At 42.8% G+C, this 20,900-nt stretch overlaps 1 protein-coding gene across 1 annotated transcript; it reads left to right on the top strand.

Annotated features, from left to right (window-relative positions):
* Positions 1-2,407: 2,407 nt before the first annotated feature.
* ciartb (circadian associated repressor of transcription b) lies at positions 2,408-12,903 on the top strand. The gene is made up of 6 exons (XM_086109341.1): positions 2,408-2,572; positions 5,624-5,972; positions 6,809-6,884; positions 7,418-7,496; positions 10,182-10,308; positions 11,454-12,903. The coding sequence occupies exons 2-6, from the start codon at positions 5,664-5,666 to the stop codon at positions 11,832-11,834; spliced, it is 972 nt and encodes a 323-aa protein (XP_085965467.1). The 5' UTR covers positions 2,408-2,572; positions 5,624-5,663; the 3' UTR covers positions 11,835-12,903.
* Positions 12,904-20,900: the final 7,997 nt, after the last annotated feature.

Consider the following 20,900-nt stretch of genomic DNA (forward strand, 5'->3'; position numbering starts at 1 on the left):
TTGGTGTTATCTCAGGCGCACGTGATCACGTTTGCAGAAAGAGCCTTCATGACTCACTTGTGCCTCGGGGCTCGGCATCCGCGTCTGGCCTCACTGAGGGGGCTTTTTATCTGGGCAGGCAGATCTATAAAGGTGTTGTGCATAAACTCATATAAAGTGGAACAGAGTGGCGCGCAAACCTCCGGCAAAGTCGAGCTCGTGACCAAATTAAAAAATAAATAAACAAATTAAAGGCTGAATTCGTGTTTTTCCATCCCTTTGTTATTTGCAGACATCTTGCTGGTTTGTGGAGTGTGACAAAATAAACTGACGGCGCCACTAGTATTCTATGGTGCACTGCACTTTACTGCAGCATTTCCCAACCTTGATTGAGCAAGGCACACATTTTACACTAGAAAAATCTCAGGACAAAGCACCAAAGAAAAACGTTTATTGACACTGATCTTGTTCAATTCAATTAACTCAATGTGAAAGCTGGGACTGTTTCGTTGAACGCAAACAATGCCGTGACTTACTCTGAAAAATGTGGATTCACAGGCTAATTGTACGATTTGCCATCTCGTGGAAGAGCATTTCATTGTTCTTTTTGTCACTCTATGTCACTGGCACAGAAAGATGAAAAAAGACGCATCTTTAGTTTATGTAAATAAATAATAATTTTCAGACCTATAACTTAACTTGGATGCTCGCTGCATTATTTTAAAAGGAACTGCAAGAAGACCTCCACTTGCGGAGGATGTCAAGTTAGCTGCTGTGAAGTGGGCACATAGAGACAGCCTTCTACCCCTATTCGTTGTACACTTCTGTCCATATTTGTTATATCTACCACACAAGTCCACTGAGCTCACAATCTGTCTGCCTGCACCTCGATCAAATCCACCAAAATCACGTTACAACACCTGCACCACAACTTAGACCTGCTTTTAGCTAGTCTAAAGTTTAGTCATTTTTCTACCACCTAATTGTCAGGTGCACAGGTGTGTAAAGGAAAACACCCGTGGTCCATCGAAACACCAAGCATGGTGCACTTTATCACCTGAGACCCGTTGCTCAAGTCCCTTTGTGTTGAAAGCAGTTGCCACAGACGCTGCCAAGCATACACAGACACACAAACAAGTACACTTCAGCTATGGCAATATCCCAATTTCAAGTCAGCAAGTTGAATCTGAACAGGATAGGCAAATGAGAATTATAAAAACTTGGCTCTTAATGTATATATTTGGGTTTCTGGACCCCGACAATTGAAAATTTTATATATTTCCCCACCTTTACTTTTCTCAACCTATGCCGATGATGATAGTGTATACATTTGGGGAAAATAAAGAAAGGTATTTGACATTTTGAGTACTTATTAGGCAGGAAAAAACAGCAGCAACATGGGGGAACATACCCTAGGGAGCGTTTACGACAGCAATGGCAAAATATTCACAGAAGCAAGACATTCCCCATCCATGGCCTCACATAGAAGAAATGTTTGATGTTGTTGGCTACAACATAATGGTTTATGGTGAATGTGCTGTCTTTTGCCAGGCTACGAACCACCAGCTTCTGGTGTTTAAAGATCCTCTATTATGAAAAAAAAAAAAAAAAACATACAGGTCAGGTGAAAGATTTTCAGTCATCATTGATTAACTGAACTGATTAACCATTTTAGGTTAGTCAGTTCACAAAGTGAGCAAAGATATGGGAACCCGTAGGCTGTTCTGTGTTTTTTTTCTGTTCTCAATATGAGCACTATGGAAGTTAATAAAAGAGGGAAAGTAGTTTGTGTCCAGAGAACTTCTTTCTGCCAAGTCACCAAATGGGCATCTTAAATGAATAAAAATAAACAAGATTCAGTATTTTTGGACTGAAGTACATTTCTGTGGCAGTACCTTTTACTTTAACTTAAGGAAAGTGGCTTGACAAAATGCTTATTTTTATGGGTCTATATGCCTACTTAAGTAGAGAGTGAGAGTAGTTCGGCACCTCTGGATCAATACTATTGTTACTGTATTTAGTTTTATATACCACCTAAGGTGGTTTGTCTAATAAAAACAACCAGGTAATTCAAATGTGCAAACTCATACCAGTACTAGTCGTACTTTAACTTGCTGAGTGTGCATTTACAAGGCTGCGCCACAAAGCCAACCATCATGGCGTCCCGATGACATAACGAGAAAGAACGCTTCTGGAATGCCCCCCGCCCCCTTCTTTAAAAAAAAAAAAAAAAAGTTGACTTTTCGCCCAGCTGAAACGAAACCGAGCCGCGTGTTCACGTGTTTGCCTCATTTGCATCTCTTTTACATATGCAAACCAGTTTAGCCTATCGCACGAGTCCTGCTCGCAGCCAACAAGCCCATTTGTCAGCCGGGCCCTCCAACGGAGCAAATGGGCGAGTCGGCCACCGGTGGCCCCGCCCCCGCAGACACGTTGTCTCGGGAGAAGCAACACGGGCTACTCGTCGGGTCTCGAGACCTCCGCATTCGCTCCGAGCACGTACAGCACGTCTGCTCAAGCTCCGGGTCCCAAGCCGCGCTACATTCACGCTGCTGAACAAAGGAACAGGACCGGTCCGCTCCACAGTGGGAAGGTACGTGTCCGCTTCATATGCAACACACGTTCAAACATCACTGCCGGGGTAAGTAAAATAAATGTGATCATAATTATTTCCTCAAAATCCTCCAGAGGAATTCACTACATACAAGACGAATGCCGGGTGTAGTAGGATGAAGATCAGCACGCGTGGTGTGGTAGTTTGAATAGAATCATTTCTTTCATTGTGCGTCTTTGTGTGCTTTCCTATTGTATAATCTCATCGCGCGTGTTTGCCAAATTTACGAGTGCCACCAATGAGGAAGTCTATTGTGTCTGAACATCTGCCGATAGGACCTCATTTACCTTTGCTTTTTGCCTGTGGTGAGGAAACAACATTCTACTCGTTTTTGTTTGTTTGTTTGTTTTTTTAATATTGTACATGTTTTGTAGATACAGTATTATGTGAAGTGGTGGGCGCCTCAATTGTAGGGCCCCACCTCCACAGGTAAATGCAGATTTTGAATGTGGTCTTAAAGATATTGAAAATACTTAATCTTAGATATGCAGTGGTTTCACCGTGTCATACTTTTAATACACCCAGGACACGTGCAATTTGATCCATGGTCAGGTGCGCAAACCAATCCAAAATGAAATTACACATCCAGTCACATAACCAAAGTCTCATTTAATGTCTCGTTAGGCATTAAAAGCCTGATCTTTCTCCATTTTGGTTCTTCCTAATTTATAGTACAGACATTGAGGATTATAGTGTAACATTATTGGATTAAATGAGATTAAACTATGTAGGCGCTGGCAAAGACTTTGGCACAATGGCATGGTGTAAATTAGTGTCCTCTGCAGTTATAAATGTCTCTTTGGCCTTGGAAATGAATATTCGGTTTTCTTCTTCCTAAACTGCAATGCCAATTAATTTCTTTCTCACTTGTCCATCGCAGCTGTTTGCCCTGTTGCGCAGCAACCCGGCCAATGCCCAATCATTTTCTAAGGTCCTTGTATGTGTTTTTCAGTTTCCCTACTTTTGTAGCTTCAGGGGGAGGTTTGCTCCACCCAGTCACTTGCGAGATAAGATCAGAGGGGACAAAGAACCAGGGAGCAATTAACTCCCCCCCAAAAAAAAATCACAGGAAGTGAGAGACCTGGCAGATGCAAAAGCATTCTGGCCTACCCCCAAATAATCCTGTGTGCTCAAAATGTTTCTCTTGCTTCCTGCGCATAGCGAGAACTCTTTTTTTTTTTCTTTTGTTATGTCATAAATCTGAGGGTCACTTGTGTTGATAGGGTGAGGTGGTGTCAGGAGGGGGTGGAGTTCAACCGTCTGAGCCACTGGTCACCATGGTGGCAGACCCCGAGCCCCCTCCTTGAGAAAACATGCAATGTTTATGAATGAGTGCAGAGCAAGCAAGCAGCTGGAAGGCCTGCTGACTGAGGCAGAATGTGTCAGAACTCTCCCGTTTGTCCACTTGTGATTCTGGGATGTCACCATGACAATGATTTGGAAAATTGGTGCGATGCACAGGACTGCTGTGTGGGCTTTTGGGCGATTGCCAGACGCGTCTGTGTTTACAGGGTCAGGTGTTAAAGTCTGCAAAACAAACAGGTGAACGTGGTCATCACCATCTGCTTAAGGTGCCTTTATATTCATGTGAGTTGGATATGAGGGGGTCACTCGATCCAGTTTTAATTTTCATATCGAGCACTATTTGGTTTTATCTTTTACAGTAAACCATCATTTACTGTGTGTGTGGGGTGGGGGAATAAACATTTCAGACCCACCCGCAATAGATGCAAATCTACAATGTCCCATATAAACTCACTATCGTTCGCACAGTTCTGGAAATTAGAGAGCTTGCTTCAAGCTGTTTGTCACTCCCAGTTGAAGTTTCCTGTGTAACTAACACATGAAAACAAAAGAGTGAGAAACATTGTATATTTAAACGCTAAAATGTTTGACCAAACCATATACTGTACTTTCCTCAAATCCACGAGCACAATGCTAATTGCTGGCATGGAAATGATCATAGCCGTTACAGTCATTATAAACCTTCCAAATTCTTCCGATTAGGGTTTCATGGTGCCGATTCAGATAACCATCATCAATGAATAAGAACAGCCAATATCAGATACCGATCACATGGATTAACTGCACATTCTTCAATTGTAGAGCTGCTCACTAACGAATACTTTAATAATCGGTTAATCCGTCAATTATTTTTGGATTAATTGATGAGTCAGGTTAAAAAAAAAAAGAAAAACGTTCTACCTAAATTCGGAAACTAAGGACACTAACGAAAAACAGGACACTATTTCAAATGGTCAGTGCAGAAAATGCACCAACGCTATGATTCACCCTCTCATTTGCTCTGGAACGGGCAGTGTGAAGGAAAGGAGGAAGCAACGTTATACCTCTAATGGGGCTGATCTCGAGTTGACTGCAGGCTGCAAAGTATGAACTGCTGGTGATCAATTTTTGTGATGGGCAATGAAAGACATTAATGGCCATATCACATACACCCGACAATCTCATGCGCCGTGGAAATCGGCCGATCACAATCGGTGGCTGATCGATCACGGTACCACTACTTCCAACAACTGCTCCTTGAATACGCACCAGGCAGCAACACACACAAATGGAGTGTTTAGCAATACAGGGATATATTCTCTCTGGTCTGTGGAAATGACTATTGGCGACCTCCTCTACAGTCTTCTAGTTCTTAACTCATTCAGTACCAGCCAATTCTAGACCAAGTCTGAAAAGATGTTTAAAAACGCCTTTGGGAGTGAATGAGTTTTAATTACAATGCACCTCTTCAGGTAGCGCTTGGTGCTTTCCAGCATGTTGAATTGAATACAACTTTATTGTCAAATGTGCTGTATTATATACAGCACAGATGAAATTTCTTGCGGCAGTACACGAAAAGATGCAAAACTCAAAAGTTAGACTGTCTGCATACTGCACGGACCCAGAAAACAAAACACTGCCGAAAAATCTGCAATGTAGCGGCGTCGTGAATGGTGAACACAAATAGCGATCCAGCGGAGGAATGTTGTACCGTTTCATGATATTAACAACAACTCTCTCTTTCAGGTCAGTGATGGTCAATTGTAGTTAAAACCTGCAGCCAAGGATGTCTGCTACAGATTCGGACAACTCCATTGACTGGCTCGCTAGCGACACCGACGACAGCACCAGCGAGCAGGAGTCGGAGAGGACTCTCAACCAGTCGGATGCTGCTTCGACTGACAGTCGCTGGAGCCACGAGGCGTCCACAAGGGGGCCTCCTTCCTGCTGCGCGGAAACATGGGGAAGGAACTCCATTGAACTGTGTAAAACACAACAAGGCGAGAAGACGAAGCGACGCCACAGCTTCACTGAAGAGGAGGGAGGACGGCTCATTTCCAGTCAGTCCGAAAAGGGACGACTTTTCACCCGAAAGGTGAGCACCTTTCCAAATCACATCGGACTCCCACGGGTTGGTGTCAGCAAAACTGGGCCGTGACCTCTGACCAGTATCAACTGCCTGACGTTTTCACAAGTGTCTCATGAATGACACGATCCGTGGTAAAGACCCACTTCAACTCACCAGTGTCATCAGAATTAGTCATCTTTTCTGCTATAAATCCTATCGGTAGAACAAGGGGCGGAGACACGGGGCCTGAGTCATGTCTAGCAACTGTTAACCGTTTCAACTGAACAGCCATTAAAAGCCTCAGTTTAATAAATTTGTTCCACAGTTCAGCTCGCCCAAGCACAGGTTGGAACAGTTAACGCCGATCGAGCTTGTGTTTACATCCCGTTTTTGTGAAGCCTCGATTGTCATCGCTATGTCCGGCTCATAAACAGAATGACAACATATCATCACAACACAGTAATCAACTAGAAGAATCCAACGGTGTAATTAAAGGAGAGGATGCCCACAGAGTACATCGAGCATTGTGGGTTCTTTCTTTCTGGCATGAAGATTGTTTGGTTTGTTCGATAAATTTTGAGATTTTAACATTGCTTTTCTATTGTTGTATGGCAGTGATAATTCTCTATTGAACTATTGACAGACTGCAGTGGGTCTAGCTTCACCTTTTTGGTACCACATCACATCAATTTTCTATGCCAACAAATTACTATGCCTATCCCTGACCACAAACGCGAGGGTGCCAAAATTGTGGAACTGTCTCGTGTCAGATTATTTAGGCAACATTTGATTAAAACGCAAACTGTATTGTTTTGTGTGAGGCTTAAGACACTAATTTCAAATCATTGTCTTATTGTTTTCAGTGCATGGAGCTGCAATGTTATATTCAGCCACTGTCGTCAATCCTGAATGGCCTTCGGTCAGGGAGATACCGAGAACGTAAGTGTCCCGTTTGATGTACTTTGTGTGTGTGCGCTTGTTTTAATGAATCCATACCACATATTTAACCGGAGAGCAACTCTCTCACAATGGCCTCACGTGTGGGGGTGGGGAACACATTTGAAGTTTTTTTAGCAACTCGACAACAGGCAATGTCACACTTCAGCCATCGGTGTAAATGAGATGCCTGGCGAAATGGGAGCGAGAACATAGTGTACCGCATTTGTACAGGGCAAGAGCCGCTCTTAATTATTGTACTGATAGGCACCGAAAAGGCCTCGACAAGGAAAGATAGCGTCATGTTCAGACAGCCTGTTCACTCTCTGATCTCAAAACCTTATGTGACCCTGCACTCCCAAAACCTCGTGTGACCCTGCACTACCCGGCCTCGGAGAGAGGAGGAGTCTGTTTTTGATCACATAAACACACACCACTCACACAAATGCACGTTTTACGCAAGCCATCTGTACCGCACACTTTGCTGTGTCCTGCCGTCAACTCGGCTCATGTATTACAACATTCTCCTTCTCTAGGACTCAGCAGTTTCCAAGAGAGTGTTGCCATGGACAGAATCCAAAGGATCCTGGGTGTTCTACAAAACCCTTACTTGGGGTATGTGTCCTCAATTTACATCGAAATACTTTTAACACTTGCAGCAAAGCTTTGCATGTGTTTGTTTCTATTAACTACATTGACAAAAAAATACTAGGGGCACTGCAGTCAGTATATTTTGGAAAGACCGTCAAAAAGAATTTTGAGCGCACCTGTGGGATTTGTGAAGTCAGAGGTCACTTGGACCCAAGAGCGCACCTGGCTCACACACTGTTCTCATTCCAAAGGTGTGTGACGGGGTCAAGTTCTCTCTACACACAAAACACATCTGAGCATGAGTTTATGGACATGGCGGGCCTTCTGTAAACTGTTCCCACAGATTTGGGAACATAGAATATTCCCAAATTTCTTGAAGGATTCAGATTTAGGGAGAAATAATGGATTTCTCCATGAAGTGGAGATACACATCAAGTGGACTGTTGCTATTTGCGGAAATCCACGAATAATGGAGGTCACCAAAGAAGATACTATAAATTCAAACATACCGAAGACAGTATTTTGCCATGAATTTAAAAAAAAAATGCAAATACTTTTCCATGAATAGGAGGGGACAAGTTAAAAAAAAGACAATCTGTGAATTTGCAAATGCTGAACCAAGTGTCAAAAAACATGTTTGCCCCGCTGCGAAACTAAATCCGAAGTACTATTTAGCATTACGCGACTGCTGGAAACTTCTAGAAATTGTGATTGGCCACCCTTGATTCCAACATGACTGCAACACATGGCACACAGCGGGTTATAACTCCTCCACCCCTGCCCCCTCCACACACACACACACACACGCACGTTGAGCATACATTTACTGCAGAGACTGCAGGGTCTCGCTGCAGTCGGGCATCTCGTTAAAAATGAATAAGGCTCCATGTGGGAGTGGCACTCTAGCCTCTGCTTGATTAGATGCAATCATGGCATGTAAGTTCACCGTTCCTTAAAACAGAGCATTTCTCTACATTTTAACGCTATTGTACATGTGGAGCATAGAATTTGTTTATGTTACTGGCTATTCTGTTTTATTTTTTTAACATCTCATGAGGCATACACTTGCACAATCTAATCTGATCCGATGCAAGAGTCTGTCCAAGATCTGACTCGTCCAAAGACAACAATGTTCACTTTGGACTTCAATGAGAGGCATTTCTATTGTTTGGCACGTCTTTAGTTTCAAGAGAGATACGCTAACCGCAGTATTTTATTTGTTGCTCTGGGAAAGGTATGTTGTGACTCAGTGCAGCAAAGTACAAGATGTACAATAGATGTGACTAAGAGGAAAAATGTTGACTGAAAGGCAAATATCTCCAAATGAATTTGGATGGGGGGGGGGGGGGGGGATTCCCTCTGAAAAACAAAGCAAAGGAGGATTGAAAAGAAAGTCCGAATAACAAGATAACAACATACATGCTTTTGGGTGGACAATGGCCAAATGTTACAACATGTTGCTCAATAAGAAAAATATCTTAAGTAGACTGTAAGGTGCGTTTATGAGCGTAAATATATTGCTGAAATTACGACCTCTCAAAAAAATGATCTTTGGAAAGGCAGGGGTTTGGATACAGCTCTTATTTTATCCCTACTAGACCATGCAGAAGGTACCTGATACACAAACGGGTGATGCTAAACCCTGTAATAATCATACATAAATATATAAACACCCCCCCCCCCCCCAAAAAGGGCTTTTTGCACCCAAGACCAAATAAATATAATCACTACCCGAGCGAAAATAAAAAAACCCTTTCCCTGTCCCTAATTGCTTTATGCAATCATATTCAAATGAGCTACTAGTAGCACTTTTGAATCAAAAGCAGCATTTCCGTAACAATGCATGTGATTACTCAGACTGCCTAAGAATGAAAGAGTGACTTAATTAGCATACTGCATGCAACGTGCTGCCATTGCTGGTGCTCTGACATCGGCTTAAGTGAGCGCACACTAATTGGTGCCTTCAGCTGCCAGCTGCCGCCGTCATCGGGGAGACAAAGAGTGGGTGTGGCAGCCTCCCTGAAGATAGTCTGGGTCAAGGCTAGAGGGTGGATGTAAATCCCCTCTTGCCCCCCGCCCCCACCCCTGTCCTCCCTGCGCCGTCTCGGCGCTGCCAGCTGGCAGCTCCAACAGCTACACAATGGCAGATAGGATCAAAGTGACTTTTAGCAGTCACTGTTACAGATAATCTTTCACGTGAATTTAACATGCTCTGAAAAGAGTGAAGAAAGAAGGTGCCGATCATATGACACTGGCTAATCCCTGCCCACCATCTGGTTTTGATGGGCTGGAAATTAAAGGGCCGCCACGTTCTGCCTGCCTCCGATGAGAAATGCGTCACGGCCACTAGTTTATTTTCTTGGTGACGCTGTTGGAAAGCATCGCGGCTTTGGTGCTTTAAATTTAGAGGCTAGTGGAACTGTTCTACACGAGGCCACGTGTGAGAGCCAAACATGTGAGAAATGTACCAAGGAGAATTTTCCTCCCCACACACACACACACACGGAGCGCATGCGCTTTATATAAATTTTTTTGGTAAGAGCGTAATTGTTCACTTGCCTCTTTGAGAGTGCATATTTCCTGTGTGAGCTTGAGAGATAAGATTTCACCGCAGAGGTTGGAAAGATTTCAGGCAGATTACTCAGATTCATGCAACCGTCGCTCATAAATGATCATTTCTCACTCTCTTGCTTTCTTTGCCTTTTTCAGGGAGAAATACATTAGTGTCATCCTTAAAATGGAGGAAATGCTGAAGAGCTGGTTCCCCAACTTAAACCCCCTCCACCAACCGGCTGCCACCCACACAGAGGAAACAGTTCCAACCAAGAAACTGAAGGTAGAGTTTGGCTCTTGCAAAAAAAAAAAGTTGCTAGAGTTCAGGAACCCTTGCTGTCAAGAACATACGGTGACAACACAGGCGAAATGGGGATTAAAATTCTATTAATACTCAATCACTCGTCTAAGACCGTGAAGGGAGGATTGGAAGCTATTTTTACTGACGTACAGTATTAAAGTCTCGTGTTCCATGTGAACAATCACAGAGGAGAATAGGTAATTTTGAAGGCGTGCCCCTGAGGGAATAATAGGTCAGAACATTCTGTGACATTCTAACGCCAAGGTGTAACACACCCTCGTGTTTTTACATGTTGCCCAACTTCTCTTGGCTTACTATTACACTGATACAAACTAACGTTGCTCAAGCTGCCACTCGCTGCCATCCAGTCATATGGGCAGAGGGTGTTAACGACTACGAGCAGATCATTTTGATTTCATTGCCTGATTGGGTTATCTTAACATCATCAGGTGTCTTGAGTCACAGCATGAAACCAGAGAAGTTGGCAACTACCTGTAGAGCTAAACAAAGCCGTAATGGGAAGAGATAAGAGTAAATTAGACTTAATTTGCAAGCAGCTAATGTCGGGGTGAGTGACCCATAGATGACTGTGTAATCGTGATAAGGCAAGGAAATTTGTGTGTGTTTGTGAAAAGCTGCAGAACCAATCTTTAAAATTTCTTTCAATATAATTTTTTGGAACGCAATTTTATTTCATCGTGTCATAATTTCCGTGCCTCGCTTGGCCAAAAGGATTACTCCTGCCTCAAGGCTTGTCGAGATGGGCCGAATTTCATTGATTCCCCCCCCCCCCCCAAAAAAATGTGCCAAAATCTGCGCATTGTGTTAAAGAAATCAGAAGAAAAAGATAAAGGCCAAAAGCAGTCTCACGCTGGAATAGTGACGGCAGTGTGTGAAATGCTGCTTATTCACTCACCAAACAAATGAGACGAGACATGCAATTCATTTCTCAAACATCTAGACAAAATATATGGTTGGCATGACTTGGTACATTTTTATCTCGACACATAAGCTTTCAATTCCTTTTTTTTACATAATGTCTGCTCACACAGAATCAAGAGCATCTGATGAGAACGCTGTCTTATTAAATCAACAAACCGAAATCATGGTCTCTATTTCCTCAACAGCTTTCCCCAGCGACATCAACCGCAGTGGTGAGCCCCGTCACCATCAGCGATACCCCGGCGGGCTCCAAACCCCTGCGAGTCACCGACCTCACACCTCCCGGACCTTACTCAGCCAGTAATCTGAAATGGCTCCACACATCTCCCATCTGCTCCCCGACAGCGGAGCAAGGCCAGGCCGCCATCCGGCATGCGGCGTCCCCTAGAGACCTAACGCAAGACAGCGCCGTGTCCTCCAGCACAGATAGCCCCGCCAACACAGACTCTGTGTCCAGAGGGCCTCCGCCTGGTAAAATCAACGCGCCGTGCCTAGAGCGCCTCCTCAAGTCGACAGAAAGCATCATCACCCGCAAGGGGACGTCGGGTTTGACGGACAGCAGCTAGTCCTCGTCTACATGGGTGGGGGTGGCTGCTTACCCTGCAGCAGAGCCTTGACTACTCTACCAGGGAGGCCAGTTTAGCTCGCTTCCCCCATTCCAGCCTTCAGGGGAGACCTGAGCCTTCAAAAGGGACATGACAAGTTTACTTTTTAGCGTGGAAGACAAAACATGTTGTACCAACTGCGAGAATGTGACTTCTCTTGTCAAGACAAGTGTCTGCTATAGTTCCCTTTTTGTTGACTTACTTTTGCTTTGTCATTTGCACTCTTGGGTAGCCTTTTTGAGGGTGTGGAGGAGAGCAATTCCACCCTAAGTGAAGCGGTGCCCCACTGTAGGTCCGAGTGTTTGTGAAAGCGCCATCTTGCCCGCGAGGTGAACGAAGTCAGCAGCGGGCGACGTATTGTTGTGCTGAAATGTGATATTATTTTCTCCTTCTCATGACTCCACTCTGCTAAGTTTATTTTTGTGACTGTTACTCATTTTCATACTTTGAAAATAAGTCTGTTTGGTACAACTCTTCTACCTCAGCGGGCGCCACATCACAGTTGACGGGCGAGCGTAGGAATGTGAACGCATCGCTCGCCCTCTCTGGACACTTGAGCGGAACTGCAGTGAACCCGGCGGCAACAAACAGTGAGGTGTGCAAGCATGAAGCGCCCTGGTCGGGGCCGCTCCCACCGCAGGGATCCTCTAGTGGTGCCATTGCAGAGAATGTCCACTTTGAGTCTCCCAGTAGAAGGCAAACAGTGCCTGTAACGTCAAGCTGTGCCTGCACGCCGGTGTTGTAAAGCGAGAGAAGTGCTCCAAGGCTGGATTGTACAAATGAGGGATTGTCACTCTCCTGCCATTCACTCACTTGGAAAACGTAAATTATTCAGTTCTTGCCAACCCGTTGCTGTGGTGGAGTCGAACAATTCTTATGTTTTGCCACAGAACTCAAGACAGTACCAGGAGCAAGGTTGTTCCCTGTGTAAGCCCGACAGAGAGTTTGGCAATTTACTCTGAAAAGTGGCCTTTATAGTGTGAAATTTTATACTTTCAAAATAAATGTGTGCATATTTGTTCAATGCAAACCGACTGTTTTTGTTGAGTACTTTATAAGAACATACTTTTAAAATTAATTTTATACTTCAATATAAAATGTATTCTACACAAAATTAATTGCACCAGAGAGGAAGGACGGTCACCTTGACAAAACAAAACTATGATCAAGGTTAAAGGAAAACATTGAAACACTTTTACGTACCCATGCAATGATACATTTAATTACATACAGTAGTTATGGTCAAATGCATTGGGTCCCTTGGGAATTACAGCTCCAGTAAATGAACATTGATCAAATCATACATTTTGTATGATGCAATACAGTTCTACACCACTCCAAATTACATATATAAACATGTTGCTCAAGTAATATGTTTGTAGAAGTACAGTAGTAGGATTAATACAACTCTTGTCCCTCAACTGATAGTACAGTACAGTAAACCAAAATATTTGTCTTTAGCAAATGAATGAGGAAATGGTTTTAGATTTATGTATGTATATATTCCAAACAGATATTAACCTGAATGATCTTATCTTAAAAATATAGGATATTTATAGACCTTTCAGCCAACAGAATGTCTGCTGTTTCCACGTGTGAAATGGAATACTGCCCCCTAGAGGGATTTTGAAGCTCTATAAGGCTTAATGGCCCCTCTCCAAATTGCTTCCCAAATGTTGTTGTTACATACCCAGTGAACAGATTCATAAGGTTTAGATAAAAGTACTGTACGTCACACCATATTGTCTTCAATTTGAAGAAAACAAAATGATCCTCGTCTTTCTTAGCTATTTTTTTTCTCCAGAATAAAAGAGGTGACTGACAGGATGCAGTCAAGTCTGTTACCCAGACTGCATTGCGTCAGCATTGCCGCTCTAGATGCAGTCTCTAGGGGGGAGGCGAATGATCTTGGCGCACAAGCATGCATCCAAGGGCAGCTGGCACGGATCAGTCACGCAGACAGGAAGTGGTCCTGAATGATAGGAAGAGCTGCATCAACAAAACAAAAAAAAGGCACCTGTCTCATGGCGTGATGGAACAAATCACACATTGTGCACATTGCGATACGGCCGCGCTGGTGAACACGTGAGACCCGTGACGCGCTAGAAAACCGCAGAGAACAAAAGCGCAAAGAACATTTTCGTCACTTTAAAAGGACTTCAGTTGCATATCAAGACAATGTACTGAGGGTCACTCTTAGACAAAACACGGACACGTTGGAGAAGAATGTTTCTAGGAGGAAATTTGCATGGATGATCCTGAGGCAGGGAGAGTAGTTTATTGGAAAGCTACCAAATTTCCTGGAGGAAAGACCCAGAAGTCACAGTGGAACACATGCATGAGGTGAATCACGGAAGCTTAGGATCCAGTGATCATAAATCACACTGCTTCCGATATGCAAGGAACAGATTTTTTCGAACCATTGATGTTTTTTTGTTTTTTTTGTCTCTGAGGTTATTATAGTGGGTAGCTTGCCGTGTTATCAGGTGACAGGGTGCATGAAAGAGTTAAAAGGAACAAAAGGCAGCTCAACCATGGCCCTTTTGTTAAACTCGTATAAAATAGCCTTGGCAGAGAAACACAAAGCGCAGAGAACTGGTTGGTGGTTTCAACTGCAAACAGTTGAGTGTGGAATGGTGTCGAGTCAGATTTGAGGGGGCTACATGCTACCATTTATTCATCCAACATGTATTGCAGGAACCCGTTTTCATGTGATGCTGCACATGCAGAAGGAGAAGAAATCCAGCTCACGCGCTGCATATCAACAAGATGGAGGTGAAATTGGAGGCTGCTTTCATGCACACCGTGAAGAGTTGAGAGCATGTGGTTATCATGTGTGTCGCATAATTTTTAGCTTCGACGGATGAGCTACTTGCTTAGACTTGCCCCTAGTCACCCTACTCGCAGGTTAACCGTTTGGACGTTTCAATGGGGACAGTCACGCAATTTTTAAATAAGTATGAATACAGTTTGAGAGAGGGATGGGCAATTGAGAAAATGTTCTCAATGATGCTCGTGAATCATTTGTGCAAAGTTGTTAAGACAACAGCTTCGATGCTGGTTGCAGTCGCGTAGTGCACTCCATTGTGCTTCAATTTGCTCCAAAAGTCCAATCAATTCATTTGTCTGTAAATATACTCATCTCTGTTTTGGAACTGTGCTTAATCATACTGGGATGTATTCCTAACATTTTCCTAAAATTTTAGAAAACATACCACATTATCACTACACCTTTGTTTTCTATATGGTTGATCATGACGGTTGCCAGCGGGCTGGAGTTTATCTCAGCTCATTTTTGGGGCCAAGAGGTGCAATGTAATTTGGACTGGTCGGTAACCAATAACAGGGCACAAAAATATACAACCAACCATTTTTGCTGACTTTCACACATATGGTGTCTTCTCTTTTTTTGGAAAGATTTCAACTGAGATCCTGAGAACCGCATGCTGCCACCGGCACTGCTATGACTAGCAACTATAAAACAAGAAATATATTATCGTAATTCATTAATCAAAAGTAAAGATTATTATCTACATGTACTGTCAGAGTGCCGGTAGCTTTTTGAACACAGCTCAAAATGTTACAGTTGGGTTAGTGGAGTACTCACGTTTCTCGGTATCTGAAAATAAAAATCATTCAAAATGACAAAAAACTGCAAGTGGCTGTTCAATTCATCATGCTCTTTTCTTTCATTCTGAGTTTTATTAATCACCCCCAAAATGCCCTTGCAGGTTCATTTGAACACAGTCTACTAAAATCTGTACATTCTTTCTCACTGGTGTGCAGCTATGAAAAGTTAGCAAATCTTGGCTTCAATATTGGTTAATCAGATAAGCACCGACTGCACGGGAGATGATCAATAGGAAATCTTGTTATTTATTATTTAAGAGGTTTGTTGCACAGTATATTGACGGCGGTAAATCAGTGTTGTCCCTCAGTGATATTGCTTTGGGAATACTGCGCTTGCCTGAGCTGCGTCTTCACTCTGCTGCGCATCGATCACTGATATGGGCAGCATGCCGAGCATTCTGCTGCTCAGTATTCGGCATTGATTTTATATCCTAAAGGTCTTATCTCGGACCTACGAGCATTGTGATTCACTGCGGATCTTAACGCAGACAACGCTGATGTTGCATGATTAGACAGAGAGAGAGAGATGCAATCTTGGTTTTGATCATTTGCAAGTGTTTCCTGTTGTTTTATAATGGGGACTGTCATGCTAGAGAAACCAACATCATCATCAGGGAAGCGTCGGAGGAACCCACACGACTTATTTCAGTCCAGGGCATCTCCAATTAATGTTACAACACACAACTATACGAGAGAGTGGGAGAAAGCTTCGGCATTTGAAGACATTTACCACAACCTCATCAGCAAGCGACTAGTGAGCAGCTTGAGTGGGCCCGTGATGTAATGAGCCTGGCGGCGAGTGCAGCATAGCTCCTGTTACATGAGCTGCATCAGACCATAGTGTCACGCTTGACTGGAAGGCATGTCATTTCACTCCGTCACAATGCTACAAAAGGAGCCGACTCGGTGGGACGTGGCTCAAATATTTACAGTCGCCAGTCCATAAATGGAATGGATACACGCGAGAGGTTGGAAAAAGCTTTTATGTTATATCCAAATCTGTCTTGTTGGGAGCTTTAGCAGCCCTTAAAAAAAAAAGAAGGTAAATGTAAATCACTGGCTGAAAATGGAACATACAAGTACGCACCTTCCGTATTAATCACGAATGATATTACAAATACAGGCCTTGGGTAAAAGCTGTCTAGAAGATTAGTTAGTCACTTTTGAAGCCGTGTTGGACCCAATGTTGCAGAAGACACCTGCTGCAGAAGACAACCCGAATGCAAAGGTCAGTCAATCAAATGACGGTAACAGCCTCATCGAGAATATTACCTGTTGTCCATCCTCATGAATCAAACCTGCCACCACTTACACACAGTTTGAATCACACAGGTCCTATTAATCAGAGAACCAAAGGATTTAAGAACAAAAAAAAAAGGTCAATGAAACCACAGTGACATATTAAGAGCACGGCACCTAAATATGGCCTGACTTCATTAAATTTCATTACCAAAAATAGGGCGGCAGCCTGCTTGCGTGTAGGTATGAATAATGGAAGCGACCTCCAGGAGCTCATTTCCACAGAGTGATGATCATGCTAAAGTATGCCTAATGATCACACAGATAAAGTGAGTGGCTGCCATACATGATTAATGGCGCCACAGGTCTGGAGAGCGGCACGCGGCCTCTGCTGTCACATCATCTGACGAGCTACTCAGACAACAATAAGATGTGCATGGTGGGGTGGGGGGTGGGTGAAATGTTGACATACAGCTGCCACAGCACCCATTATTAGACGGAATACACAATAAGTTACCTGATAGGTGAAACAAGCATTCATGATGTATTCATGTGACACATGAGTCTATTTAGCAAACAGTACAGGATGATAGAGATAACCCATTTTATACTTGTTTATGGCTAATCCACCGTATGTGTTGTGGAATAAGCACCATATAGACAAAACCGTTGACACCTGGCCATTACCTGCTCCAGGACATGAACAGAATGCAGTCAGCCCCACCTTTGTGACAAGGGTGTCTGACATAGGGGACAGGTTATTTTGTAGTTCTAGAAATTTTCTGGTAATGGGAAAGTTTAGTTTTGTCATTTTTCATGTTGTGAATTAATAACACACATACTATGCATAGCAGTTGGCGAGGTACACCCTGACCTGACTGCCAGCCAATCACAAGACACACAAAGCCAAACAACCATTCACGCTCACAATAACACCTAAGGACAATTTAGAGTGATCAATTAAGATACATGCATGTTTTGGTACGTGGGAGGAAACCAGAGCACCCAAAGAAACCCACGTAGGTATGGGGAGAACATCTAAACTCCACACAAGAAGGCCCAAGCCTGCAATCGAACCCATGACCTCTATACTGTGAGGCAGACGCGTTAACCAGTGGAACACTGTGCGGCCTACAAACGCTGAATTTATTTATTTAAAGGTTAGTATGTTTTGGGCAGTAGGATGTAACAGTGGTTTACTCATCTACCTCACAGTCGAGATGTCTCTAGTTCAAATGTTACCGCAGGCCCTCCTGTGTGGAGTTCTACTTGGGTTTCTTCACACATTCCAAAAATATGCAGGTTGGGTTCATTGAAGACACTATTGTTTGTCGGGGTGAATGTGAATGGCTACTTTTCTGTATGTGACCTGCTTTTGACTGGCAATTAGACCATGGCGTACCCAGCCTCTCGAATCAAGTCAACTGGGATGGGCTCCAGCTCAAGTTCAACACTAATGAGACAAACGCCATAGAAATTTAATGGATGGATTTGTATGCAGTGCTTTCATCAAGTTCCTTTATTCCACACCAGTATTGAACAGAATACGCAATAAAACGTCAATAGGACTTGTCAGAAAATCTGCATGTTTCATTTTTTTTAACATTTACATGTTTTGTTATACTCACCTGAAAGTTTGCAATGTACTATTTTATTCTCTAGATCCCAGTTAATTTCCTTAAAACGCCACCTTCATTGGAGGTAGTAACCTTGTTGCCACAAAATTGGGAATTGTCCAAAATGTCCTATTAGAATTAAAATGTACTATTTTTGGTGGAGATTGATTACAATACAATACATGCTGATTTATATAGCGCTTTCACAACAGCGGCAGCTGTAACAAAGCGCTTAACAAAACAGTTAACATAAAGTAAAATAATAAACACAACACATAACATAAAACACGGACAGTCGTGCAGTCCTAACCACTTTTCCGTCACACGCTTTGTTGTTTGAAGCAGTTTGAGATGAAAGAGGAGAGAATCAAAGTGTCCTTTATTAAAAATGAAATATATACAGAGCAGTGAGAAAATAAAATGCGATAATATAAGAATCCGAAAATATTTTATATTCTCTTGCTGTATTGCATAAAGACCACTAGGTGGAGGTATTGTCAAATGGCAAGAAAGGTGCGTCCTCAAAGACTGAAGCACTCAGTCAAACTATTGAATGCAACAAACCCAACACCATCAATAAGTATGCACACTTTGCCCAGTATTGACTCTCAGTGTAAGAACAACAATTCCATGTAGTAGAGTGATGCATTGAAAAAACAGAACATGAAGAGTTGTTGTTATTTTTTGTGGGGGGGGGGGGGGTTCCTGGAAAAGAAAATTTTTACAAGGATGTTGCCTATATATAGTTGCAATGGATGACTTCACCATCCACACATCACTGCTAAAGATTATACAAAAAACATTATGATGTTTCATAGACAGCATATATTGTGTGGCCTTATTTGTCGTGTGAACGCACTACCCAGTGTATCATCTCGCCTCAAAGCCTCTGGAATCCCCTCATCCCGAAAAGCTATCGGGGGTAAACCAAAGAATTGATCCCAGCATGCCAGCTGCAAGGGCTGCTACATTAGCCATATCCTGGAAGACCCGTCACTTCACGAGTCGCCGTCTCGTGTTTCAGTGAGGCACGGCTTAAATATTTACAGTCACCAACCTAGAGATAGACTGAATACATAGACTGACCGCACAGTCACAGATATGAGCTGAGCCCAAATGCTTTCTCTTATCTCACCTCATGCCAGTAATGGCACGACCATCACCGCATCGGGCACTTTGTTAACAAGGCCTTGAGGGGCTTTAACTCTGCAGCGTGAGCTTGTGAATTATAGCCGCAATAACTTTTTATTGAAAAAGCAGTGAATTTCCGATGCACAGGTTACCAGTTATGACAGGGCAACGAATGGACAAACAACCATTCATATCCAAGTTCACACTTATGGACCATTTAGAGTTTTAATTTCACCTAAGAGCATCGGGAGGTCTTGAAAACGTCACACAAGAGGTCAAGTGAAACAGTGCAGGGGAAATATGATTCATTCAACAGAATTCTGAAGAAAAAACAATCAACTTGTCACCAAAAACAAACAAACCAAAAAAAATTGTCACATCAAGTCACAACAGTACGGAAGTGTGGAGCTGCCACTGTCTTCAACAAGTATGGTATTTAAATGAGTAGCCGTTAAATATGGCAAAAATACAGACGCGACTCAAAAGATGTTCAAAGTCAACTTACCTGTGTTGTTGTCCCTGTATATTTGTTGGCCATTCAAAGCAAACAAATAAGATCCAAAACTTGGGGATCCAAAGTCGTTTCCAAATGTGAATGACGAAATGACGAACGTCCACTATGGGGGGACAATAGCCGTTTTTACAAACAAGTTTCTTCGGTACAATATAACAATATAATAATCATGCTAGCTGCCCCACGCCACAACCGAACATGTAACGTAAAATCAACATTTTAAATCAATCGTGTTGTCGTTAAATTGTTAAGAATACGTAAAGTGAATGAGCAAAGTACTGTAGCTTGACAGCTAAACAGCTCTACTTACTTTATGTCGAAGACGTACCACCCTGACAGGTCAAGTCTACAACCGAGGTTATACGCTTTCATCAATTTTTTATCATTTTATGTGACAAATGTGTCTGTATAATACATATCTAATCTCATTTCATGTCATATCTCCCCTCCACACCTTTCCTAATTAACGTGTCTCCTTTATCAGCTTCCCCACTTCCTGATCCCAGCCAGTTTGTTCTCTCTTTCACTCCCTCCACCCTAATTTTAAGCCTTTCTGACGCAAAGGCCGCGTTCTATTATTATTATTATCATTATCTTCATCATCATTGTTTAACCAATAATCTAACTTTAAAAGAAATTCAAAAAAAGTCACTCAAATAACATTTCTCAAAGACTCAAAGGTCCATTCATAAAGGTTGGTTAGGCCACATGTGGTAATCGAGTACTGCAATATTCAAAGCAAACACTACTTTTCATTCAAAACAACGATAAAAACAAACTGCAATAAAATACTGTGAGGAGGGTTTGCTTAAAAAAAAGCAAGCAACCATGAAGATGATAAAAGCATTTTCCCTCATGGCGGCAGCAGTTCAGATGCTGCACTGTTCCTATGTAGGC

The sequence above is a fragment of the Hippocampus guttulatus genome, chromosome 4 (genome assembly GCF_054856545.1).
Source record: "Hippocampus guttulatus isolate MCC_2025c chromosome 4, RoL_Hgut_1.0, whole genome shotgun sequence".
NCBI classification, from domain to species: Eukaryota; Metazoa; Chordata; class Actinopteri; order Syngnathiformes; family Syngnathidae; genus Hippocampus; species Hippocampus guttulatus.